This window comes from Pan troglodytes, chromosome 9 (assembly GCF_028858775.2).
Source record: "Pan troglodytes isolate AG18354 chromosome 9, NHGRI_mPanTro3-v2.0_pri, whole genome shotgun sequence".
Classification (NCBI taxonomy): Eukaryota; Metazoa; Chordata; class Mammalia; order Primates; family Hominidae; genus Pan; species Pan troglodytes.
Window position 1 is genome coordinate 10,015,001 of NC_072407.2, and position 27,140 is coordinate 10,042,140.

At 35.9% G+C, this 27,140-nt stretch overlaps 1 protein-coding gene and 1 pseudogene across 1 annotated transcript; both read left to right on the top strand.

Annotated features, from left to right (window-relative positions):
* The first annotated feature begins 7,894 nt into the window (after positions 1–7,894).
* On the top strand, positions 7,895–8,839 carry LOC748787 (olfactory receptor 52E8-like; annotated as a pseudogene).
* A 5,978-nt stretch (positions 8,840–14,817) lies between these two features.
* On the top strand, positions 14,818–21,295 carry OR52E4 (olfactory receptor family 52 subfamily E member 4). Its single transcript, XM_054661972.2, has 2 exons — positions 14,818–14,903; positions 18,434–21,295. Exon 2 carries the CDS (start codon positions 18,508–18,510, stop codon positions 19,444–19,446), a length of 939 nt encoding a protein of 312 aa, XP_054517947.1. The 5' UTR covers positions 14,818–14,903; positions 18,434–18,507; the 3' UTR covers positions 19,447–21,295.
* The last annotated feature ends 5,845 nt before the right edge of the window (positions 21,296–27,140 follow it).

The window sequence follows — 27,140 nt, forward strand, 5'->3', positions numbered from 1 at the left end:
AGAGAAATGCAAATCAAAACCACAGCTAGATACCATCTCATATAAGTTAGAATGGCTATTATTAAAATGTCAAAAAAAACACAAAAAACAAAAAAAAAACAGGTGCTGGTGAGGCTGCAGAAAAAAGGGAAACCTTATGCACTGTTGTGGGGAATGTAAATTAGCCCAGCAACTGCAGAAAGCAAACTGGAGATTTCTCAAAGAACTTAAAAGAGAGCTATCATCTGACCTAGGAATTTCATTACTGAGTATATACTCAAAGGAAAATAACTAATTCTGCCCAAAAACACATGCACTCATGTGTTCATTGTCATCGCTGTGGTATTCACAAGAGCAAACACATGGAATTAATCCAGGTGTCCATCAATGGTAGATTGGATTTTAAAAAGTGGTACATATATACACCATGGAATACTATGCAGCTATAAAAAGAATGAAATCATATTCTTTGCAGCAACAGAGATGGAGCCAAAGGTCATAATTCTAAGCAAGTTAACACAGGAAACGAAAATCAAATGTTGCATGGTCTCACTTATAAATGGAAGCTAAACAACACATGGACATAAATATGGGAACAAAAGACAGTGTTGACTATTAGAGGGTGGAGGGAGGAAGTAGGCTGAAAAACTGCCTATCAGGTACTATGTTCACCACCTGAGTGATGGAATTCACACCCCAAACCTTAGCATCATGCAACAGCCCCATGTAACAAACCTGCACAAGTACCCCCTGTATCTGAAATAAGAGTTGAAATTTACTGTATATTTCAAAATAGCTAAAAGAGAGGATTTTCTTTTTTTAATTTTATTATTATTATACTTTAAGTTTTAGGGTACATGTTCACAATGTGCAGGTTTGTTACACATGTATACATGTGCCACGATTGTGTGCTGCACCCAATAACTCGTCATTTACATTAGGTATATCTCCTAATGCTATCCCTCCCCCCTCCCCCCACCCCACAACAGGCCCTGGTGTGTGATGTTCCCCTTCCTGTGTCCATGTGTTCTCATTGTTCAATTCCCACCTATGAGTGAGAACATGCTGTGTTTGGTTTTCTGTCCTTGCGATAGTTTGCTGAGAATGATAGTTTCCAGCTTCATCCATGTCCCTACAAAGGACATGAACTCATCATTTTTTATGGCTACATAGTATTCCATGGTGTAGATGTGCCACATTTTCTTAATCCAGTCTATCATTGCCGGACATTTGGCTTGGTTCCAAGTCTTTGCTATTGTGAATAGTGCCACAATAAACATATGTGTGCATGTGTCTTTATAGCAGCATGATTTATAATCCTTCAGGTATGTACCCAGTAATGGGATGGCTGGGTCAAATGGTATTTCTAGTTCTAGGTCCCTGAGGAATCGCCACACTGACTTCCACAATGGTTGAACTAGTTTACAGTCTCACCAACAGTGTAAAAGTGTTCCTGTTTCTCCACATCCTCTCCAGCACCTGTTGTTTCCTGACTTTTTAATGATTGCCATTCTCACTGGTGTGAGATGGTATCTCATTGTGGTTTTGATTTCCATTTCTCTGATGGACAGTGATGATGGGCATTTTTTCATGTGTCTTTTGGCTGCATAAATGAATTCTTTTGAGAAGTGTCTGTTCATATCCTTTGCCCACTTGTTGATGGGGTTATTTGTTTTTTTCTTGTAAATTTGTTTGAGTTCATTGTAGATTCTGGATATTAGCCCTTTGTCAGATGAGTAGGTTGCAAAAATTTTCTCCCATTCTGTAGGTTGCCTGTTCACTCTGACGGTGGCTTCTTTTGCTGTGCAGAAGCTCTTTAGTTTAATTAGATCCCATTTGTCAATTTTGGCTTTTGTTGCCATTGCTTTTGGTGTTTTAGACATGAAGTCCTTGCCCATGCCTATGTCCTGAATGATATTGCCTAGGTTTTCTTCTAGGGTTTTTATGGTTTTAGGTCTAACATTTAAGTCTTTAATCCATCTTGAATTAATTTTAGTATAAGGTGTAAGGAAGGGATCCAGTTTCAGCTTTCTCCATATGGCTAGCCAGTTTTCCCAGCACCATTTATTAAATAGGGAATCCTTTCCCCATTGCTTGTTTCTGTCAGGTTTGTCAAAGATCAGATAGTTGTAGATATGTGGCATTATTTCTGAGGGCTCTGTTCTGTTTCATTGGTCTAAATCTCTGTTTTGGTACCAGTACCATGCTGTTTTGGTTACTCTAGCCTTGTAGTATAGTTTGAAGTCAGGTAGCATGATGCCTCCAGCTTTGTTCTTTTGGCTTAGGACTGACTTGGTAATGCAGGCTCTTTTCTGGTTCCATATGAACTTTAAAGTAGTTTTTTCCAATTCTGTGAAGAAAGTCATTGGTAGCTTGATGGGGATGGCATTGAATCTATAAATTACCTTGGGCAGTATGGCCATTTTCACAATATTGATTCTTCCTACCCATGAGCATGGAATGTCCTTCCATTTGTTTGTATCCTCTTTTATTTCATTGAGCAGTGGTTTGTAGTTCTCCTTGAAGAGGTCCTTCACGTCCCTTGTATGTTGGATTCCTAGGTATTTTATTCTCTGTGAAGCAATTGTGAATGGGAGTTCACTCATGATTTGGCCCTCTGTTTGTCTGTTACTGGTGTATAAGAATGCTTGTGATTTTTTCACATTGATTTTGTATCCTGAGACTTTGCTGAAGTTGCTTATCAGCTTAAGGAGATTTTGGGCTGAGATGATGGGGTTTTCTAAATATACAATCATGTCATCTGCAAACAGGGACGATTTTACTTCCTCTTTTCCTAATTGAATACCCTTTATTTCCTTCTCCTGCCTCATTGCCCTGGCCAGAACTTCCAACACTATGTTGAATAGGAGTAGTGGGAGAGGGCATCCCTGTCTTGTGCCAGTTTTCAAAGGGAATGCTTCCAGTTTTTGTCCATTCAGTATGATATTGGCTGTGGGTTTGTCATAGATAGCTCTTATTATTTTGAGATACGTCCCATCAATACCTAATTTATTGAGAGTTTTTAGCATGAAGGGTTGTTGAATTTTGTCAAAGGCCTTTTGTCACCACAAAGAAATGATAAATATTTGGGTGACAGATATGCTAATTATCATGATTTGATAATTCTACAACATACATATGTATCAAAACATCACAATTCACCCCATAATATATACCATTATTATTTATCAACTAAAAATTTAATAAAACTTTAAAACAATTGTGCCAGGACAACTGGATATGCACATGATAAAAGAGGGAAGTTGGCTGAGGTGCGGTAGCTCATGCCTGTAATCCCAGCACTTTGGGATGCTGTAGAGGGCGGATCACGAGGTCAGGAGATTGAGACCATCTTGGCCAACATAGTGAAACCTCACCTCTACTAAAATACAAAATATTAGCCAGGTGTGGTGGTGTGTACCTGTAATCCCAGCTACTTGGGAGGCTGAGGCAGGGGAATCGCTTGAACGCAGGAGGTGGAGCTTGCAGTGAGCTGAGATCGCACCACTGCACTCCAGCCTGATGACAGAGCAAGACTCCATCTCAAAAAAAAAAAAAAAGTGAAGTTGCACCCTTAAATAACACTATGTATATACAAAAATTAAAATGAATCAAAAACTTAAATATAACTAAAACAATGAAACTCTTAGAATAAAACATAGGGTAAGTCATGACTTCAGATTTGATTTCTTACATAGGGCAACAAAAACAGAGCAATGAGTTATAAATTAGTGAATGAAGCATTAAGATCAAAAACTTTTGTGAATTAAATAACACTGTAAAGAGATTGAAAAGACAACCCATAGAATGGGAGAAAATATTTGAAAATCACATATCTGTTAAGAGTTTAGTATACAGAATATATAAAGAAGGACTCATACAACTTGACCAAAAAAATTGTAAAAACAATTTTAAAATGGGCAAACCACTTCAATAGGCATTTATTTAAAGATATACAAATGGCCAATGTGCCCAGGCAAAGATGCTCAATATCATCAGTCACTGGGGAAATGAAAATCAAAAAGACAATGACACATCATTGGACATCTACTATGATTACTATAATAATTTTAAACATGGAAAATGGCATGTGTTAGAGAGGATGTGATAAATGGAAATACTCATACATTGCTGGCAAGAATGTAAATTGATGTGGTCGCTATGGAATAGTTTGGAACCTTCAGGGAAAGTTAAATGTAGAATTACCATAAGACCCAAGATTTCTACTTCTTAAAATGTACTCAAAAGAACTGAGGCCGGGCGCAGTAGCTCACACCTGTAATCCCAGCAGTTTGGGAGGCGAAGGCGGGCAGATCACAAGGTCAGGAGATAGAGACCACTCTGGCGAACAAGGTGAAACCCCGTCTCTAGTAAAAATACAAAAAAATTAGCCGGGTGTGGTGGCAGGTGCCTGTAGTCCCAGCTACTCAGGAGGCTGAAGCAGGAGAATGGCATGAACCTGAGGGGCAGAGCTTTCAGTGAACAAAGATCATGCCACTGCACTCCAGCCTGGGCAACACAGCAAGAATCCATCTCAAAAAAAAAAAACCAAAAAAACCAAAAAAACAAGGAATTGAAAACAGGTGTTAAAAAAAAAAAAAAAGAATGTTCATAGCAGTATTATTGACAATAGCCAAAAGATGGAAACAACCCAATATCCATCACTTGATGAATGTATAAACGTGTGATATATCCATACAATGGAATTTTATTTAGCCATAAAAAGAAATGACGTACTGATAAATGCTGCAACACAGATGCAATTTGAAATCACGATAGGTGAAAGAAAGCAGACACAAACGCCTACATATTGCATGATCTCATTTACATGAAATATCCATAATAAATTGGTAAAGAAAATGCACAGAAATAGAAAGTAGATTACTGGTTTTCAGGGGCTGGAAGAAGAAAAGAATGGGGAGTGACTGCTTAATGGGTACAGGCTTCACTTTTGGAGGGATGAATATTCTGAAGAGAGACAGTGGTGATAGTTGCCAAAATTGTAAATGCTCTAAGTGCCACTGGATTGTAAACTTCAAAATATATAAAATGGTAAATTTTATGTTATATGAATTTTGCCAATATAAGTAAAGAGTTGCTGGTTATACTGGATACCCAACAGAGCCCAAAGGAATAATCCAAGCAACTCATAAAATGAAAGACAGGAAGATAAGAAATAAGGAAGGAGAGAAAAAGATAAAATGAGACCTGTTATAAATATTATCTGAAATAACAAGAACTGGAAATTGAACAAGTAATGGGCACAGGGTTCACTGAGATCTCCCTAGAGCTTCCCTTCATCTGGTGCAATAACAAAGGGGAACTACTCTTCATTTTAACCTCAGTGTCTCAGACACTGTGGCACTTGGAGACTTTATTAAAACTCTGCTGCGCCAGCAAACACACACAGACATTTCGTTAACATTTTTCAGGGTGCACTGAAGCTCTATGCTAAACCATTTATATAGATTTCAAGAACTGAATGCATAGTTGTTACTTGACTCCTTAAGACAGAGGAAGAAATCTTGGTAAGGGTTTCCAATCAGCAACTTTGTGTAATGTGTACTTAAGATTGGAATTTGAATTAACAGAAATTGAGTTAAGACCTGGAGAATCAGGGTGGAGAATAAAATAGTACATATCAGCAGTCTAAGAAGAGGTAAGATAAATAAAACGGGAAGATATTGGGGAGAAAAATATTTGCTGGACACCTTCAATATCTCACGCATATGTGACTTTATTTATCCCACTTGATAATAATATCATGTAGAAAGTACTATGCTTATTTCTAGAAGAAACTTAGACTCCGAACATAGTGTAACTTATGTAAAGTCAGAAAGCCAGAAATAACAGAATCAGTACTCTATTCCATGTCACAGTGCCAATAATATTAAAAATTCTGTGCTTTTGCTTCTTTTTCCTACACAAAATGCCTTATAATAAGATAGTGAGTGATACAGAGAGTGACAAAATTCCATAGAAGGCAAAGAAGAATTGCTTAATGAGCTTGAATTTGTTTATACTTAGAAAGACTATGAACGTACCCTGTTATAGAAAAGGATACAATATGGTGATTAGCTGTTGGTCTTTCTTCATGCTTCATATTTCAAATGGATTTAACTGAACTCAAATTTGATTATTAAGAGACCTGAATTTATAACTGAGCCCAAGGCCCATATAAGACATGAGGTAAAAAGCTTACATACAGCAGTAGTAAATAATATATTTGGAAGTAAATAAGCAGATGTGTGCTAAAAAATTTGACTTTACCCAGAGAGAGGTCTGTCCTTTGCTCCTGGCTTCTAGAAGAAAATATACACAATACCTAATAAGAGAGTCTTTGTTTATTAGACTGGGGATTGGTCACACTAGATCTGAGGGTAGGGACTGGCCATGTCATAAAGATCAACAATATGACTTAGAGTGGGGACTTTGGGTCATCTGACACCAGTAAACCTGGAGACTGAGTTCAACCACATTTGCAATCAATCCAGCCATCACACCTATATAATGAAATCCCAATAAAAACTCTGAACACCAAAGCTTGGGAGAGTTTCCCTAGCTGGCAATATGACTTCATGCATATTGTCACACATTAATGCCATAATAGTAATGCATGTTTACTCTATGAAAGGACAACAAATTCTTCAGATTTGGACACCTCAGTTTCTTTTCTAAGCATCTCTTTATTTGTCTAATTTTAATCTGTGTCCTTTTCCTGTAATAAACTGTAACCATGAACATAATAGCTTTCAGTGAGTTCTATAAGTACTTCTAGTGAATTATTGAAGCTGAGGGTGGTTTTGGAAAACCTCCGAAATTGCAGTTAATGACAGAAGTGAGGGTAGTCTTCGGGACTGTACCCTCAAGTTTTGAAGTTTAGAGAGCTCCAGGCTAATCTAATTTGATGTCACATTTCTTTAAACTGTTAGCAAGGTCAATAGGCTCTTGTAAAAGAACTTCGTATGGTGGAAAACCTTCACAGATAATCATTCTCCCTTACCAATTTACTTTAAATTCCCACTAAGGGATACCTTCCTTCTAGATACCTAGACCCTAGAAAAGGTGTGGATCTGCTTCTTGACTCAATTCTGTTGTATTGTGGTTTTTTTTTTCCTAATAAAACACTGTTAAAATTATCATCACTTTATAAGAAGACTCAGTGTCTGATAGTGTAAATCCTGCAGATTTTTTCTTCTTTGAAGAAGTTTTGGCTCTTCTAAATTCTCGTATTTTTCCTCATACCTTACTTTTCTTTCTTTTCTTTCTCCTTTCACTATACCTGATAGCAAATATTGCAAATATAGAGCCTGATTAATGTTACATATCTGAATTTCAACCTAGTTTTAAATTTTGAATTTCCTACCTATTAGCGTTGTAAATGATGGGAAATTACTTAACTTAGCAAAACTTTGCTGTTCCATAAAACCAGATACCAGTAGAACTTGTCTCATGAAATTTGGCGAGAACTAAATGAGATAATATATGTAAGTAGCAGTAGATGCAAAGACTGAAAAATAGTAGATATCTAATCAATAATAGCTATTATTACTGTGGTTCTTATTATCATAAATTTTATTTTCATCAACTCATAGTGTCTATATCTTGAGAAAGAAGGGAATAAGTACATTTATTTACTCTGAACTCAAAATTTTAGGAGAGACATAGTTCAACCTTCTACTTGGCAGTTCAGCTTCTCACATTCATGGTGCGGGTAAGGAGTGATACTAGGATTATGTATGGAAAATGAAAAGAAGGAGAAAAAAACAAAGGGCTTTACAGAAAGGTATTCTTAATATCAATCCTTTGTTTGAGGATTTGTTTATTTATTTGTTTTAGATCTCAATTAAGTCTCGATGAATTGCCCGACGGGAACTGAAAAGAACTTTTAAAGCCATGGCCGCCAGCAGTTGGCAGAAGAATGTCTTCTCCCAATGTCACTGAACCCCACCTCTCTTCCTTCCTGTTGGTTAGGAATTCCAGGATTGGAAGCTGCACAACGCTGGCTAGGCTTTCTCTTCTGTGTTGTATATCTGATTGCTCTTGTTGGAAATCTTATCATTCTATTTGTCATCTGGACTGATAAAAACCTTCACCAACCCATGTTCTACTTTCTGGCCATGCTGTCAGTGATGACCTGAGTCTCTCTACATCTACTATCCCCAAGATGTTGGGCATCTTCTGGTTCAGCCTTCAGGAGTTGTGCTTTGGGTGCTGTGTTGCTCAAGTCTTTTTTATCCATTTTTTTTGCAGTCATGGAGAGCACTGTACTTCTTGTCATGGGATTTGATCGCTATGTGGCTATTTGCAACCCCTTCAGGTAGACCAAGATCCTCACCAACAGAATTATTGGTGTGATTGCTATGGTTGTGGTTCTTAGAAGCTTATATATGATTGCTCCCATCATTTTTCTCCTCATGAGGCTGCCTTACTGTGGACATAGAATCATCCCTTATACCTATTGTGAGCACATGGGAGTGGCTCATCTGGCTTGTGCCAGCATCAGTGTCAATGTCTATCATGGTCTTGGGAATATTTTTATCTTGTTTCTGGATATGTTTCTTATCATCATCTCCTATGCTAGAATTTTATGCACAGTCTTTCACCTCCCTTCCCAAGAGGCCCACCTGAAGGCTCTTAATACCTGTAGCTCCCATATCTGTGTCATCTTAGCATTTTTTGGCCCAGCTCTCTTCTCCTTTCTCACTCATCGCTTTGGTCATGGCATCCCACAGTATATCCATATTCTCCTGGCTAATCTCTATATATAGTCATTCCCCCTGCTCTTAACCCAGTCATTTATGGAGTTAGGACCAAGCAAATCCAGGAGCAGGTAGAAAGTCTCTTTACTAAAAATTGATTGAATGGGAGAGAATTCATTCAGGTTATAAAAGTGTAAGTCCTAAAAAGACAAAATTTGTGATAACATTAATAAATTGTTTTTGCCAAAATGGACCATCAATTTTATACATATATATTTTATATAGATGTGTGTGTATATTTATTTATTTATACATAGGTATGTATGCGTGTATGTTTAAAAACATATTGGCAGCAATTGCTAGATATATGTGTGTTTACGCATGTCTGAGTGTGTATTTGCAATGATGTTATCTATTGACCCCTAACACAGAATATGCCATATAAAAGTAAGTGTCAAGGAGGATCACTTTAATTCACTGAAAATGAAAACATTTTCAGAAATTTAATGCAAATTTTAATTGCAACTTTCTCCAAAAGAGAAAAAAATTTTTCAAAGATACTTGCTAAGAGAACAAAAATAATAGAAATGTTTTAAAAAGAGTAACAAAGTTTTTTCAATGAATTAAATGTTTTTAAACCATTTCTATTATTTTTGTTTTCTTAGCATATATCTTAAAAAATTTTTTTCTCTTGGAGAAAGTTGCAGTTAAAATTTGCATTAAATTTCTAAAAATGTCTTCATTTTTCTCTCAGATATGAATAATGGATTGAATGAGCATTGAATTCCAAGTGCAAAATTATTTTTTTTGGACACGATTTTTTTAACATTCACTTTTGCATTTGAGATTTTGGATCCCAGTCAGATTATGTTTCCCTTTAATCTATGCTCTTTTCTCTATCTCTCTCACTTGAACTTTTATTCTCTTTCTCTCAACTCTTTTTCTGTGGAATGGTTTAAGATTTTCTTTTTATTTTTTGTGTTCACAATTTCTACCAAACAGTAGTACCTAAGTCCCTACTGGGCCTCTATTGAAACTGTCAATATTAAGCCTTAAATAATTTTTCAACTGTAGAAATTTTCTTTATTATTCTCTCCTTATTTTTATTTCACCTTTTGAAACTTGTGTCTATGTCAGAAATAAATATGCTCAAAAATACCTCGACACAGAAATTTATACAGTATTTTATAATAAATACCCAGTCATAAAATAGCTTTATCAGGTGAGTAGTTGACACCTCATTACTTTAAGGAATAAAGAATATTAAATTATATGGGAAATTAAATTGATGATTATTAAAACTTGTGGACATATTCTTTTTTTTAGTTACTTTGATATTAACTCTTCCCATTGAGTTTGCATGTATTTTGTATGCTAAATTAGTAAAAAAAAAATCACTAGGAATGTCATAGAATTGGGTGAAATGATTGTGGTAGTAATATTCAAAATTGAATTTGACCTTATCTCGCTTGAACAATATTCCACTTAGGTCATTCAGTTCTTTAAAATGAACCTTAGACTACCATTTTTTATTTTCTATTGCCATTTTTGAAAACCATGAATGTGTTGTTTATGTCAATTTTGGCCATATGCAGGAGGGTTACTTAAGCCCAGGATTTCGAGACCAGCCTAGGCAACTTACGGAGACCCTGTTTCTATAAAAAATAATAATAAAATTTTAAAAATTACATTTTTATATACTAATAAAAAATTTATAAATTAAAATCTTGAAAATTATATATTTTTAAATGGCATCGATCATTAAAAAGTCAGGAAACAACAGGTGCTGGAGAGGATGTGGAGAAATAGGAACACTTTTACACTCTTGGTGGGACTGTAAACTAGTTCAACCATTGTGGAAGTCAGTGTGGCGATTCCTCAGGGATCTAGAACTAGAAATACCATTTGACCCAGCAATCCCATTACTGGGTACATACCCAAAGGATTATAAATCATGCTGCTATAAAGACACATGCACATGTATATTTATTGCGGCACTATTCACAATAGCAAAGACTTGGAACCAAGCCAAATGTCCAACAATGATAGACTAGATTAAGAAACTGTGGCACATATACACCATGGAATACTATGCACCTATAAAAAATGATGAGTTCATGTCCTTTGTAGGGACATGGATGAAGCTGGAAACCATCATTCTCAGCAAACTATCGCAAGGACCAAAAAACCAAACACCGCATGTTCTCACTCATAGGTGGGAATTGAACAATGAAAACACATGGACACAGGAAGGGGAACGTCACACACCGGGGCCTATTGTGGGTGGGGGGAGGGGGCACGGATAGCACTAGGAGATATACCTAATGTTAAATGATGAGTTAATGGATGCAGCACACAATCATGGCACATGTATACATATGTAACAAACCTGCACGTTGTGCACATGTACCCTAAAACTTAAAGTATAATAAAAATAAATAAATAAATAAAATAAAATAAATAAATAAATGGCATCACAGAACATCAAATGCTTTGACCTAACTCTAACAAATGATATGCAAAACTTCTAAAATAAAAGCATAATAATCCTTCAAAGGAACTTTTTAAATACATAAATACATGAAAAGATATACCTAGTTCATGATTTGGAATAATCAATAACCTTTTAAAAACATTCTCTAAAATTGAACTATATATTCAATGCAATAAATATTTTAATGAATTTGTTTGCTTATTTGCCCTCTTGTTTTTGTTTTCAAAGTGTTATATACATTTTAAAAGAAATTGGCTGGAAATCCTGAAGAACAAAATTTTAGGTTTTATATTATTATATTCCATAATTTATTTTATAGTATCACTTATGAAAACTGTGAAATACTTGTACAAGAACAGACAAAAAGCAGAACCACATAGTCCAAACACAAAAATACACATGTATAAATGTATAATTTATGACAAACAGCTTTTTAATAAATGAAGCAAGATCAAATGAATAGCCAAAGTAAATCAATTATATATTGAAAAATAATTGCCTCTATGTCACTGCCCTTTCAATGTGATAGTTAATATCCTCTCATCAAGGGGTTAATCTTGACAATGTGAGCAAGATGGACTACTGAAATGTTCCAGCTCTTAGTTGCCTCACACCGATAGCCAGAACAATGAATTAATAATTACATTTCAATGAAAGTAACTGAAGGAGAGGAGTGCTCGTTTGTGAGACCCTGAGCCTAGAACCCTGGCTCCACAGGCACTCCAAGCCACTGTACTTTGAGCCCAGCGCTGCTGCAGCTGCTTATAGGTCATGTCAAATCTGAGGGATTCTGTCAGCTGAGTCCCCTCATTGTGGGAAAAATTAAAAATAAGAGGACCCCAAAAGCCCTTGACACTAAGGACATAAACAAATTGTGCCACCACTACTGCTGTGCCACTACAAACTTCTACAGTCTAAGCCACTGAGGCACCCACAGTTATTGCTGACATTAAACTCAGCTCAGGAAGCTGCACGGAGACTATGCTACACCTATCTGGAAACAGAGTTACCACACTCTTCCCAACTGGCACACTAAAACCCAACTGCAGGTGATAGTTGTCCTGTATAAAAACCACTCTGGAAAGTTTGGAGATAAGCAGATACACAGGCATCAATATAGAGACACAAGAAACATGAAAAGGCAAAGACATATGATACCACCAAAGGAACATAACACTGTAGTAATGGACTCCAGTAAAAAGAAAATCAACAAATTGCCAAAGAAAAAAAATCAAAATAATGATACTAAGAAGACTCAATAAAATACAAGAATATACAGCATAGACAATTCAATAAAATCAGGAAAACAATTCATGAAACAAATGAGAAATTCAACAGAAGATAAAAATCATAAAAATCAAATAGAAATCCTGTAGCTGAAGAATTCAATGAATAAGTTTTCAAATTACAATAGAGAGATTCAATAGCAGACTTGGTCAAGCAGAAGAATCTGTTGACAGGTTGTTTGAAATAAGTCAAAGAAAAACAAAAGAAGGATTTTAAAAAAGTAAAGAAATAATGGTGTTCCTTAATGGGATGCCATTAAGTAAACAAATATTTGTATTATGAGAATTCTAGAAGGAGAAGAGAAAGAAAAGGACAAAGGAAACCTATTTAATAAAATAACAGCTGAAAACTTTCCAAATGTGAAGAGAGATATAGATATCCAGATCCAAAAGCTCAAAATCCCCTATGTAAATTCAACTCAAGAAGGTCCTCCCCGAGACATTATAATGTCAAATTGTCAAAAGTCCAAGACAAAAAGTCTCTAGGCCTTTAGGCCATTTGGCATGAGGAAACAGTGAAAATAGTGGGAAAATATATCCAATCCTTCAACACTTTTCAGAAGAAGTAATGTCCTCAGGGAACAGCTGGGTTTCTGTTTCAAAAGGAAGAGAAACAGAACATCAGAAGTGGTTTAAGGCCAAAAATAATATCACTGCTCATAAAAAATTGATTCTAGAAGTCACAGTGAAATAATCTTGGGAATAGGAGAGGGGTAGGTACAGTGACCAATTAGGAGATATATGATTATATGATATGACCCTAACAGAACTAGAATTTTTATGTTTTAAAAATAACGTAATTCAATGCCAGAACACCTCCTACAATCAAAGCACTATAGTAAGTGAACTGAAGGATAAAGTTGACTTAAACATCACTCTAATATCAATCCATAAAATAATGGAAGACAGAAAACACAAAACCAACACAAAATAAAATTTGCCTGTTATAATAGTGGCACACACTGATGTGAAAATACAAAAGACACAAAGATTATATCAGATTGATTCATATGAAAGGTCATTAAGAAGTATAGGACAATTGAGAAAGTGCTGAAGCAAAGTAGAAATGAGATGAAGTTATTTCATATGGAGGACTTTTGATTATCAAAGACAAGATGTGTCTTCGGGAGTCATGTAGTATAATGAAAGTATAAAAAGTTGATTGGGTATTGAGTGAAGGACTTTGGCAACAATTGTGTTTGCCCTTTATTACATAAAGTCTACAGTATACGATGGAGAATGTAGGGGTCACGGGAAGGAATTTTAAGCAGAAATTGGATAGAGTCAGACTTGATTTGGGAAGATAAATGTGGATACAGTAAGGAAGATGGACACAATGAGGGAGAAACAGGAACCCCAGGAGTTACTTTCTCATTAATCAAAAGAGAAGTAATGAACACAAGAACGTGGCAGATCAAACCAGAATCTCTCTTGGACCACAGACGACATTGCTGCTTCTGTGGTAACAACTCAAAATAGTCTGAACTTAGGAGGCAAAAAATACCAACTAATTGTCTAATGTACTTATTTTTCCCTCAGTCTATTTCTAACTATAGTCAGGAAAACCAGGCTCTGCAGCATGTCCTGGTAGTACCATCGGGTCTACTATGTCATCATTCAGGAAGGGAGCCTCTCAGGAAACACTACTTCTGCTCTGGCTGGAAGGGACAATATAATATGTTTTATAAGGAAAACGTAGAATTTTCTTCACTTTCTGCCAAAAGAGCTGAAACACATGAAAGCCTCTCTTCAAAGACTATCTGTTCACCATTAGTTATAGACTGAGAAGGAGAATCTTGGTGGGTTGGAAGAAAGTTGCTGCTATTATCTGCAGGCATGCACACTGCCAATAAACAGAGTTGTACCACAGAGTCTAATTTGTCTATTTGAGATGTCTTCTCCTTCATCTTTTGAAGCCTCAATTGTAACAGTTGTGAAACTACATCAGGATTTACACAAACATATTAAAACAGAAAAGTTGCTGAGAACGGTTTCATGGTCACACTGTGAAGAGTTAATGGTCCAAAATCAATGCTTTCATGGCTCCTGAGGGAAGCGGAATTAACATCATTCCCCAGATTCCTCTCTCTTCAGGATAGCTCCCTTCCCATCCTTTCATAACACATCTGCTCCCATGAGCTAAGGAGTTATATCTAGCATAGTGTTTCTCTGCAGATGCAGTGAAGAGGAATAAAGACTTACTAAGACTTAATGACCCTCGAGTCCATGTTTCTGCCCAGAGGATTCCGAAGACTAGGCTCGGGGATTCTGGGACATGCCTGGTCATAGGGATGCTCTCACTCACTATAAAGTTGCCTCCACTTTACCAGGCAGGCTTGTTGCTCAGAGGCTTCAAGGGGAACCTAATCACGGTCTTTAAGAACCTGGACTCATGCTCCAATTCTGCTCCAAGTAAGGGCTGGGAGAAGAAATATTACAGAGGTAAGAATGCTTGTGCAGGAGAAGTGAAAAGATACACAGGAGAGAAGAAGAGGGCAAATGAGGATAGAGAGGCCAGATTCTTCCACTTTTCTGAGGAATTATCCTAAGCACCATTGCACCATTTTCTTCACAGAGGAACACAACAGAGCACATGGGATTGGAACAGACATCCATAGGTGAGGGCAGTGGTGTACCAATTAGTAATGCACAGAATTTCTGTCTCTGTATCTGTCTCTCTCTCTCTCTCCCCCCTTTCTCTCTGCCCCCTCTCTTACACACACATACACTCATACACACACATTCTCACAGAGTACACTGTTCACAGCCAAAACACCACAAATACAGTAATATAGTAGCATGGCCATACTTGTTGTCAATAAGACAAAAGGATGTTATTGCAGACTTCTTTTATATGTGTGTATTTAAGGTGGTGGGTGGGTATCACATGTCAATATTCAAATACAATTACATAGGCATTAACATATTTGGTCTGTAAAGTTTTATTCTCTGTTTCCCTCACTGTCTGAGTGAATTTAATGTTGCCAGTTGTAACTTGGTTCCCTATATCCCTACTACTTTATGGAACCATCCCCAAGCCATTTTTATTGTAAGCACAATGCCCCCGCTAGATCAGCCGGACTCAACCGCCAAAGGCACAGTTATGGAAGAGCCTGAATGAAGGTCTTTATCCACTTTATCCATTCATCAACTGCTTTGGTCTCACCAAGCTTGGGAAAGCTGTAAGAATAAGGGGAGAAAATTGTTTCTTTTCTAAATGAGCAGTATGGGGTCATATTTGTATCCATAAAAATCTAGACATAAATATTAATGTCTGACTCTGTGCCATTTCTTCACTCTGGCCTCTTCTGAGCCATTCCTCCTTTATCTAATCTTAGGCCAAACTGTGACATAATTTGGACTTTTTACAATGAAATAACTTCTTTCTGCTAACAGGTGAGTTATTTTAGCTATCTTGCATTTAAATAAACAAAATATTTGGGAGCATTAATAAAATAAGTAAGTATAATTTGTTGAGGATACACTATGCACTAGCACCTATACAAACATTGGTCTTATTTATCATTAAAATAAACTACATTAGTTACAATTTATCATCTCATTTTTACAGGAGAAAAAAAAAACTGATCTATCTGGTTAAAGAATCTGTCCAAGGGTCTCAAGCAAGTAAATGGTTTAGCAGGTTTTCCAGCCATGTCTGAATAGTTTTAAGGTCCACAGAAGACTTCTATAATATTCTACTACAGTCAGCAAAAAAATAAAAATCCAACAAAGTAAAAAAAATCACAAGTTCAAAATGTGAACTTTGGTGAGCACAATAAGAGAAAAATTGCCAATTGTTATGAATTTGTCTTTTCAGATGGACTCCAGTAGGGATCTTTGTCAATGTGCATATCTAGAGAAGAATAAACTTAATAATTTGCCCTCAAAAAATGATCTTGAGGTTACTGGCCATACACTGTCTGCTACTGTGGCATATAGTTATAACAGAAAGAAGGCAAGAATTCAGGTAAAACTGTGAGAGGGTGGATGTGCTGGCAGCTTTGAATTTTACTGTCAGAGAAGCGTCCTCTTTGCCATCTCCCTGGGAATGTTTTTCTCAGCTGGCAAAGTATCATGTTGAGACACAGCCACCCTTAAGATTGGGCTGACTCTGGACTGTAAATCTCACAACACATCATCCTAGCTATTTCCTCAGACTCTCCCAGGTGAAATCACAAAAACCACTGCCCTCTGATTTTTCAGCCTGGCATCTTTTCCTCAATACTGGCAAACATTATGTTCTTTTTTCAATTTTCTCTCAGCTTCTCGGGGACCAAGAAATGCTCTTGTTCTTCTCATATAGAATGGGGAATTATTAACTCCTTTGCCTGTGTACTTCTGCTGTAAAATAGCTACCTGGCAAAGTTACAGGACAACTGATGTATGCAGCCACGTACATAATAAAACATGATTTCTCTCTCTACTCCTATCTCTCCAACCTTCTCCGTCTCTCTCTCTCTCTCTCTCTCTCTCACTCTCTGTCTGTCTCTGTCACACACACTCACATACAAACAAAAGCACACTTATTACAAACCCCAAATCTGATTCAATTAAATGCTGAACAACTGGGAACCAACATTCATGTGGCAGTTTTGAGAATATTACAATGATTACCCCTGGTTCTCAACTCTTAGTTGCAGCTATTCTCTTTGTAGAAATAAGGCCAGTACATGCATAAATATTATACAATCCAGGTTACATTAGTTGCTACAGAGTTGTACAGTGTCTTTAGGGATGCAAAGTTAAAATAAGGTAATTTTCCTTGTTATTGTCAAGGAAGCAATGAAGAGTCCTTAAAACGTTTTAATTTCAATATTAAAATTTGCTAAATAATTGATCTGTTTACACCTGAAGGTAGGCACAATTTTGGGATATGGGAATTTTTTTATGTTACTAACTGATGTTATAGATTGTAAGGAAGATAAACATAATTTGGCAGATACACACAAGGCATTTTATTGGAAGGATATCGGGGAATCAGAATGACAGGATCTTGGAGAAACTGGATTGTTCATGAAGATTTAGAAGCATCAAAATTAGTAATTAATCCATAATAGAAATGCACTTATCAGTTTAGCTGAGTTAGAACCAGGAAAGTTCTAACAGAGACTGATTAACTACACTTATGTGATGTCACTGTATAAGATCCTTACGTTTATATTATAATAAAACATAGAAAGTGGTAGACAGTAGTACTTCTCCTTTGTACTAGGAATCTTTGTCTCATCTAGAAACTATTAAGATACTCAGAGTTTTAGTTTCTCTGAATTACATCCATAATATTTATATTATTAGACATTAGAGCAAAATTTAAATATTTAATATTAAAATAATATTAACAAACTATTATATAAAACATAATTTGATACTTTTTGTTAAAATCACTGTTTTTCAAGAAATTAGTTGTAAAAATGGTATCATTTTCCTTTGCAAATATTTTTATTGTTTAAGTTAAGATAATAGAGCTGAAATCTCACAACATCATTTACAATTTCATTTAATCTGTTATGGTAGCACCTCATATAACCTCTGGAAAATTTCACTATGTACTTATGAGAGAATGAGAGTGAGAATGGCTAAAAATTTTCTATTATAAAAATAGTTTTGAGCTTGTGAACTTCTGGAAAGGTACTTAGAAAACCCCAGAGATCTCAAGACCACACTTCAAAGAACACATGGTATGGTGATTTCCCAAAAAGTAAAGGGCTACTTAGGAAAGTAATGGAAGGGAATGCCGTAATATAAATATGCATTGCATTATGAAATTTTTCCCATTCTTTCAAATATCTCAAAGATTACAAAACATAAAGCCATAAGCAATATTGCCTATGATGGATCTCAGAACAATAATCTGTGTTGAGAGGCTTCCTCGATTATCCTCTGGAAAGAAGTGAGTCTCGAATGTTTGTAAATTAACCACCTATACCATTACCTCTAGCACACTGATAAGAGTCTTTCTGTTTCTTCAGGAACTTGACAAGAGAGGACCTTAAAGAAAGTGAGATCCTTCATACTTAGGAATTCAGCGACACTTGCTGGGAGAATGCCTTCTATCAATGACACCCACTTCTATCCCCCCTTCTTCCTCCTGCTAGGAATACCAGGACTGGACACTTTACATATCTGGATTTCTTTCCCATTCTGTATTGTGTACCTGATTGCCATTGTGGGGAATATGACCATTCTCTTTGTGATCAAAACTGAACATAGTCTACACCAGCCCATGTTCTACTTCCTGGCCATGTTGTCTATGATTGATCTGGGTCTGTCCACATCCACTATCCCCAAAATGCTAGGAATCTTCTGGTTCAACCTCCAAGAGATCAGCTTTGGGGGATGCCTTCTTCAGATGTTCTTTATTCACATGTTTACAGGCATGGAGACTGTTCTGTTGGTGGTCATGGCTTATGACCGCTTTGTTGCCATCTGCAACCCTCTCCAGTACACCATGATCCTCACCAATAAAACCATCAGTATCCTAGCTTCTGTGGTTGTTGGAAGAAATTTAGTTCTTGTAACCCCATTTGTGTTTCTCATTCTGCGTCTGCCATTCTGTGGGCATAACATCATACCTCACACATATTGTGAGCACATGGGTCTGGCCCGGTTGGCCTGTGCACCCATTAAGATCAACATAATCTATGGGCTCATGGTGATTTCTTATATTATTGTGGATGTGATCTTAATTGCCTCTTCCTATGTGCTTATCCTTCGAGCTGTTTTTCGCCTTCCCTCTCAAGATGTCCGACTAAAGGCCTTCAATACCTGTGGTTCTCATGTCTGTGTTATGCTGTGCTTTTACACACCAGCATTTTTTTCTTTTATGGCACATCGTTTTGGCCAAAACATTCCCCACTATATCCACATTCTTTTGGCTAACCTGTATGTGGTTGTCCCACCTGCCCTTAACCCTGTCATTTATGGAGTCAGGACCAAGCAGATCCGAGAGCAAATTGTGAAAATATTTGTACAGAAAGAATAATTCTTTATTAAAGTTTGGATAAATATATCTATATACAACCCAAATTATCATCATCTGAGCTCCCTTTTTAATCTTCTGTAACAGTTGGTCATGCTTGTCAGATTTTTTCATTTTGACTGGAAGTGCTTTAGTGTTGACAGATAATGCAAACTTAAAACCTTTGCTGCCTGTTTCCCCTACTTCTCTCCAAGTACCTGGACAAAGGTTAGAGATTAATGGAGAAGGTAACTATGCTGAAGGTTGAGGTGGCTTTGGAGTAGAACTGCTTGTAAACAAGGGTGATAGGTAGCTCCATTTTTTTCCATATGTCTTCTCTCTAGGTAAGTTTAGATCCTGAAGGATACTGATCAAACAAATCTCATTTTATAGATGAACAAAATAAGCTGTAATCCAGCAGTAGTGTCTGTTTCATAGCTTTGTATTCTTTACAGAATCCAAAATTTTGTTGTTCTTCTCCAAAATCTTTGACTCCCATGTTTATTTTAATGCTCTCTCAGTCTTGCTGTTACTGCCATTTTTGCTCCTTTTCTTCTTTCAGCTTCCTGCTGTCTCTCTTTTTGTGACGGTTAATACTGAGTGTCAACTTTATTTGATTGAAGGATACAAAGTATTGATCCTGGTTTTGTCTGTGAGGGTGTTGCCAAAAGAGATTCACATTTGAGTTAGTGGGCTGGGAAAGGCAGACCCACCTTCAATCTGGGTGGGCACCATCTAATCAGCTGCCAACGCAGCTAGAATATAAAGCAGGCAGAAAAATGTGAAAAGACTAGATGGGCCTAGCCTCCCAGGCTACATCCTTCTCCTGTGCTGGATGCTTCCTCCTCGAACGTCGGACTCCAAGTTCCTCAGTTTTGGGACTCAGAGTGGCTCTCCTTGATCTTCAGCTTGCAGATGGCCTATTGTGGGACCTTGTGATCATGTGAGTTAATACTTAATAAATTCCCCTTTGTGTGTGTGTGTATGTGTACACACACACACACACACACACACACATATATATATCCTATTAGTTCAGTCCCTCTAGAGAACACTGACTAATACACTTTTCTTTTACATTCGTTCTCTGATAAAGTAAGTCTTTGTGAATTTAGGGATATGAGAGACTACAGTGTGGGTATTACGGAGACATGTTTTCTCACTTGAAGCAAAGTCATTGTAGATGTGACTACTTGTATGTGTCGCCTGTCTAATTCTAATTCTCAATTCTATCTGACAATTTCCCTTCAGACAAAATATATAAAACTTATGAGACTTTATAAAACTTAGAAAAACAATTAGGCTCAAGCTATGGTAAGCACAGGGCCAGACTTGATATCGACTTCAAAATAATATCATTATAATTTATTAATCCTGTAGATCTCCAATCTTTAGTCCCATTTTCAAACTTCAGATATGGCTGGAGAATGTGGTTTGCTTTAAAATAGATAAAAGAGACATTGAACTGAAATTTGTGACTTATCAGGGTACTCATGCTTCAAAATCAGGAGAAGTCTCCCTCATGTTCTATAATTTAGAACCACTGTGTAGTTTGTATGACAATATACAAAATACTCAAAAGTATGCAGATAACGATTTTAGGAAATGGGGGCGGATATAGCCAAGTAGACAAGAAAAGCAACATCACCTATTCAGTATCTGTGAATCTGGACAGTTCTTGGTCTTAACACTGGCTAAGCACAATTCCTGAATTCTATAGTATTTTGTAGATTTTCTTTAGGTCTGTATGCATGGGTTCTAATTTGATTTTTGCAGCTTCTGCTTCATGTACTTAACATTTTATGGGAACATAGAGTTTTAAATGTGGAAATACATTGAAACTTGACCTATTCCCTTTGTCTTACAAATAAAAAAAACTGAGGTCTAAAGAAAGCAGGTATTTGTGTGCATAAAATATACCCATCTTTAGCATCATTCTCATGTATCAAGTGAAGGAAGATCACTCAGATAAATCCTTTTGACTACAAATTCTTAACTCTTGCAGGAGATTTAAATAGGAAATATTTTATTTATACGTGAGAGGCTTCATCATGGGTCCCAAGTGGAGATCAAGTAAAACAAGAGGTAGAACAAGTAGCCTGGGTTTGGTGTTGGTAATGAGAAGAGGGAGACCACAGAAACTGAGTACAGGTGCAAGTAGTATAGTGATAAAGAGAAGCTGAAATCAGCACAGTCTTCATCACTGTGGTCCACAGTACTGAGTGGTAAGCACAGACGAGCATCCAGGCCCTCAATAGCTGTACCATATATAAACATGCTAAATAAAGACAAAGTTTTTTCTTTTCTCAGTGATACGAAAGGATCTGTGACATGTATAATGCAACTTTCTGGTTAAATATATTGATGGGAGTCGGAAAATTTTAATATAAGCATAATAGTGTCCACAGTGTAGATGGGAGTGCACCATAATGCTGGCCCTGAAATGGTTCATAATCAAACTGGAACACCACACTTAAACATGGCTGAGCAGAGTCATTGTACTGGGATCCCTTCTCTGGACAGTAGTATTCTTTCACGAAATCAAACAAGATGGGACCAGAAGGGTGCTAACAAGCTGAAGAAAAAAGACACAAAAGATAAATATAATTGAGAAAATGGTGACAAAAGGAATGCCAACCTGAAATAATAGGATGAGAATCCAGTGTAAGTGTTTATTCAAATGCAAAGCTAAGGATGACCATCTGGGAAACACAGAATCCAAAGAAATGAGGTCAATGCTCCAAAGTTGAAAAGTTAAGGTTTTACTTATGTAGGCAGAAAGCAAAGAAATTTAGCAGAATTAAAGATTTCACCATACAAACTTGATTTATGAGTTACAGCAAATTGATTAGTTATAGCTTGTTTTCTTTTTCCAATTTAAATGAGTATTTTTAACATTTTAACTTTGACAATGTAATAGTCATGAGGTCTTTGTGTAAAACAAGGAAGAAGGAAGTTAATCAATAACGAAGATCAAAAATAAAGAGGGAAAGGGTCTTCTCTGGCACTCGTTGGTCTTTTACAACATTCTAAAAAACAATGTAGGTAATGGAAAAAGGCTAATTTATAATCAGGGAAACAAATACTACAACTTCCTAGGTTACAGCTGTTAGTGACTCAAGTCCTATAATCACATTCTTTTAAGGCTCAAAATAATTTAAAGTTTCAACAGCTTTGGTCTTGAATTACTTATTTTCATTAAAAAAAGACATCAATGCCAGAGTTAATTATATTCTACTGGTATTGAATACTCGAAGACAATGCCATTTTCCATAAACCTTGCTCACCCCGTCAAGCAATCCTTCTCCTTGGGAACCCTTTATGCATCACAGGGTATTCTACAGAATATGGAAACCAGCCTGGCTCATAGACTCTTACGGGATAGTAAGTGTGAGAATATTAATGCTGTTTATCTCTAACTTTATGTTACCCACCAGCACTTTGGGAACAGACATAATTCAGTGTAACTGAAAATAAACTTCCATGAAGTTCAATTCAGATACAATATCTTCTTGAATATGTTACAACATTGCTCCATTCAATTGGTTTATTGATCCATAACTCCTATATCAGTCAGAGCCTTGCTATATTATCCTGGTTTCCCAAAAAAACTTTTTAAAATTCCAGATGCCTGCAGACTTTTCCATTTTTCTGGTGCCAAATTTGAAGAAAATTCTCAACAGTTTTCCAAAGTGATTTCACCATTTTACACTTCTACCAACAAAATATGAAAATCCCAATTGCTTGACATTCTCACCAACATTTGGTGTTGTCAGTCATTTGAATTTAGCTACTCTAGTGAGTAAAAAGCATTATCCCATTGCAGTTTTAATTTTTATTTCTCTAATAACTAATAATGATGTCAAGTGTATTTTTAGCTCTTATGGGCCATTTAAAAATATTCGCTTGTGAAGTATCTATTATTCTTTTCCAACAACTACAAAATTAGCTACTTTGAGATATATTTGAATGTAGTTCAAAAGTCTTAAGAAATTAGAATCCAAAGATAAAACTACCTATTTCAAAATAAACAATAAGAGCAGTAAATTTTACCTATACTTATACATGTTTCTATATACACATGTATATTTATAAATATACAGATGAACCTTGATTTACAATGTTTTAATTGGACAATTTTTTGACTTTAGTATAGTTTGAGTATATGCATTCAGTACTTTCCTTGACTTACAATGGAATAAAGCCAAGATCAACCCCTGGTAAGGTGATAGTGTCTGTAATACCATTGTTATTACTAACAATGTCATGTCTCTTGAAGACAATCTAGATCTTCTTACCTCTTGCATTTCCAAATTCCATTTATTTCATGCTAATTGCATCATTACTTTGGATGCTGCATTATCCATTGTCCTGCTCAAGCATAATGCCTTCAAAATATTGAACAATATTTTCAATGGATTTGTTTCTTTTTTAATTTTTATGGATACACAGTAAGTGCATATATTTATGGAGTACATGAGATGTTTTGATACAAGCATGAAATGTGTAATAACCACATCATAATCCAGCAATCCCACTGCTGGGTATACAAACAAAAGGAAGAAAATCAATATATAGAAGAGATATCAGCACTCCAGTGTTTGTTGCAGCACTGTTTACAATAGCTAAGATTTGGAAGCAACCTAAATGTCCATCAACAGATGAATGGATAAAGAAAATGTGGTACATATATACAATGGAGTACTATTCAGCCATAAAATATTTTCAAATTATCATGGGTTTATTGCAGCATAACCCCATTGTAAGTTAAGGAGCATCTATATATAATATCATATATTATGTATTGTATATTATTACATGTGATAAAAGTAAGTTTAAATAGAAGAATCTACAGGAAAATCTAAGGCTGCTTATTGGCAATATTAGTCAAGGTTCTAGAAAGCATAGTTAGCAAACTCAAGCTGACCCCTTAAACTAAGACAAATATATAGGCACAGTTTAGAAATTCCACAAGAGACTATAAGGATAGTAAGTGTGGGAATGTTTACTCTGGGGTCCAAAGAGGAGAAGGAGTTCCTGGCATCTGGAGGCCCAGAGAGCATTGCAGATAGAAGTTGCAATTTATTTGGAGGTACTCACAGAGCCCGTGGTGACCTGCAGGTCACCTGCAATGAAGGAGCGGGTGGGAACCAGAATAAATATCTCGACCTCACTCACTTCCCCCTCACCTGCTGGTGCTTCCCATTTTCTGAACCCAAGCAGATTCTATGGGACAAAAGAGGCTATTGATACAGTACATAGTCATGAATCTCTTAGGACACAGAGTATAGAATGGACCTAGAGAGGCCGAAAGGAGATCTCCAGCACATTGGCCCACATAAACAAAGGGCTGGAGGAAAATTCTGAACAAACATGAGGAGGCCAATATTTTTATATATTCTCCTTTCAATTACTATTGTGTGCTATTTATTTCAGTATTTATTTATTTGTAGCATTAGATACTCTCCTTTTTGTTCTCAGAATCCTCTTAGAATCATTTTGAATTTTTTTGTATTCTTTTAGGCAGCCCAAGAATTATAATGCTGATAAAAAATCATTTGGACTAATATACTGTGAAATATAATCTAGTATGTTTGCACTGAGAATTGAAATGAGAATAAAAAAGTAATGGAATAATCACCAGGCATATTCTTAGTTTTCTCATAATTTTAGAGTATTCTCTCTGTAAGGCCAAAAGTAAAATGAAAGAACATTTTGTATGCTAGGGGTATTCTTCTACGTGGTTTATAAGATTCATGGGTATTAAGGAAAACTTTGGGCTTTCCAAAGCTTTAATTAATATTGTAATTCAAAAAGATCAATATGATAATGCATAGTAAGATATATCCAATTTTATAGGAAACATTAGAAATAATCAAGAAAAGTCACTAACTTTTCATCCTTTACATTCTTTTATTGTAAAAGAAATCAAAGCTCCCTGAAGAAATGATTTTGAACTCAGAGGTATACAAATAGAGATATAACAAAAATATCTTGAAAACTTACAGTTAGCACAATAGCTCATGTTCAAGAAATGTAGCTGATTTGACTTTCACATATACATAATGCTCAAATGGCACTTGCTGATTTAGCCTGTATTTAATGAGCATCTAATTATTATGTTGTCTAATTCATATCAGGAGCTCAATAAAAGAAGGTTGAATCAAGCAACATTGGTTTGTAGGATGAGCATTACTGACATCTAGTGGTAAAAATAAATACTTTTTTGTAAAATTTATTTATTTATTTTGTAATTTCAACTCTTAGATTTAGGGGCTACATGTGTGGGTTTGTGACATGGGTAAATTGTGTGATTCTGAAGTTTGGGGTATGAATGATCCCATCACCCACTGATATGGTTAGGCTCTGTGTTCCCACCCAAATCTCATCTTGAATTGTCCGCATAATCCCCACATTAGGGTTGGGACCTGTTGGGAGGTGATTGGATTGCAGGGTTGGTTTCCCCCATGCTGTTCTCATGATAGTGAGTTATCATGAGATCTGACGGTTTTTTAAGTGTTTGACAGCTCCCCCTGTACGGGCATTCTCTTTCTCTCTCACCTGCTGCCCTGTAAGATGTGCCTCTTCCCCTTCCACCATGACTGTTAAGTTTACTGAGGCCTTCCCAGCCATGTGGAACTGTGAGTCAATTAAATCTCTTTTCTTTATAAATGACCCAGCCTCAGATATTTACTTATAGCAACGTGAAAATGAACTAATATACCCAGGTGGTAAGCATATTACCCTATAAGTAGTTTTTCAACCCTTGTCCTCGGCCTCTCTCCCACCTTTAGTAGTCCCCAGTGTCTGCTGTTCCCATCTTTATGTCCATGTGTACCAATAAATACATTTCCTGAACAAATAAATGACAGTCATTTAAATGAACAATCTAATGAACTAAAAAGGTAAATAACTTTTTCTACTGAATATTTATATATGTTATTGAACACCAAAAATTCTACTTCAAATAAGGAATAGAAATAATGTCCATTTAATAATATTTAGATATCAAACACTCTGCTGTTCTAGTCAAATGCATGATCTCACTTCCTCTGAAAAAAAAAAGTGTGAAATGTGTTTTGTCATTTTCGTCACCCTTGTGAATCTATAAGAAGGAACAGGAAGCTGATAGAGGTTAAGAAATGTTTTCCCAGATACAGAATCTAAGAAAAAAATATTTAAATTTATGTTGCCTAACTCCAAAGTGTTTTTTTTTTAATTTTTATTTTTATTTTATTTTATTTTTTAATTATACTTTAAGTTTTAGGGTACATGTGCACATTGTGCAGGTTAGTTACATATGTATACATGTGCCATGCTGGTGTGCTGCACCAAAGTGTTAACTTCAGAGATAATGTTGTAAAAGATTTGTGAAAATGCATAGCCAGTGTTAATGTATTAATTAATTTCTAACAAATAAGTGTTGAGCACCTTCCAGACATTATCTTATTATACTGTTACAATATTGATATAATTTTTTCTCATTTTCCATTTGAGAAAACCAAGACTTAGAATGGCAAATGTAATTGAACAAGATCACAGAACAAATAAGAGAATCAAAAGATCATGTTCTTAATCTGTAGGTTAAACTGCTTTTCTTTCTGTATATATATATATTCATTTTGATATTTCTATTAATATTATGTATCGTGTTAGATGCATTACACACTCACAAAAATCATGGAATGTAATTCTTGTAACAGATATATCTCATGAAT

What these genes read in the sequence shown, in the direction of transcription:
- OR52E4 (XM_054661972.2), top strand. Translation starts at nt 18,508, where the DNA reads ATGCCTTCTATCAATGACACCCACTTCTATCCCCCCTTCTTCCTCCTG.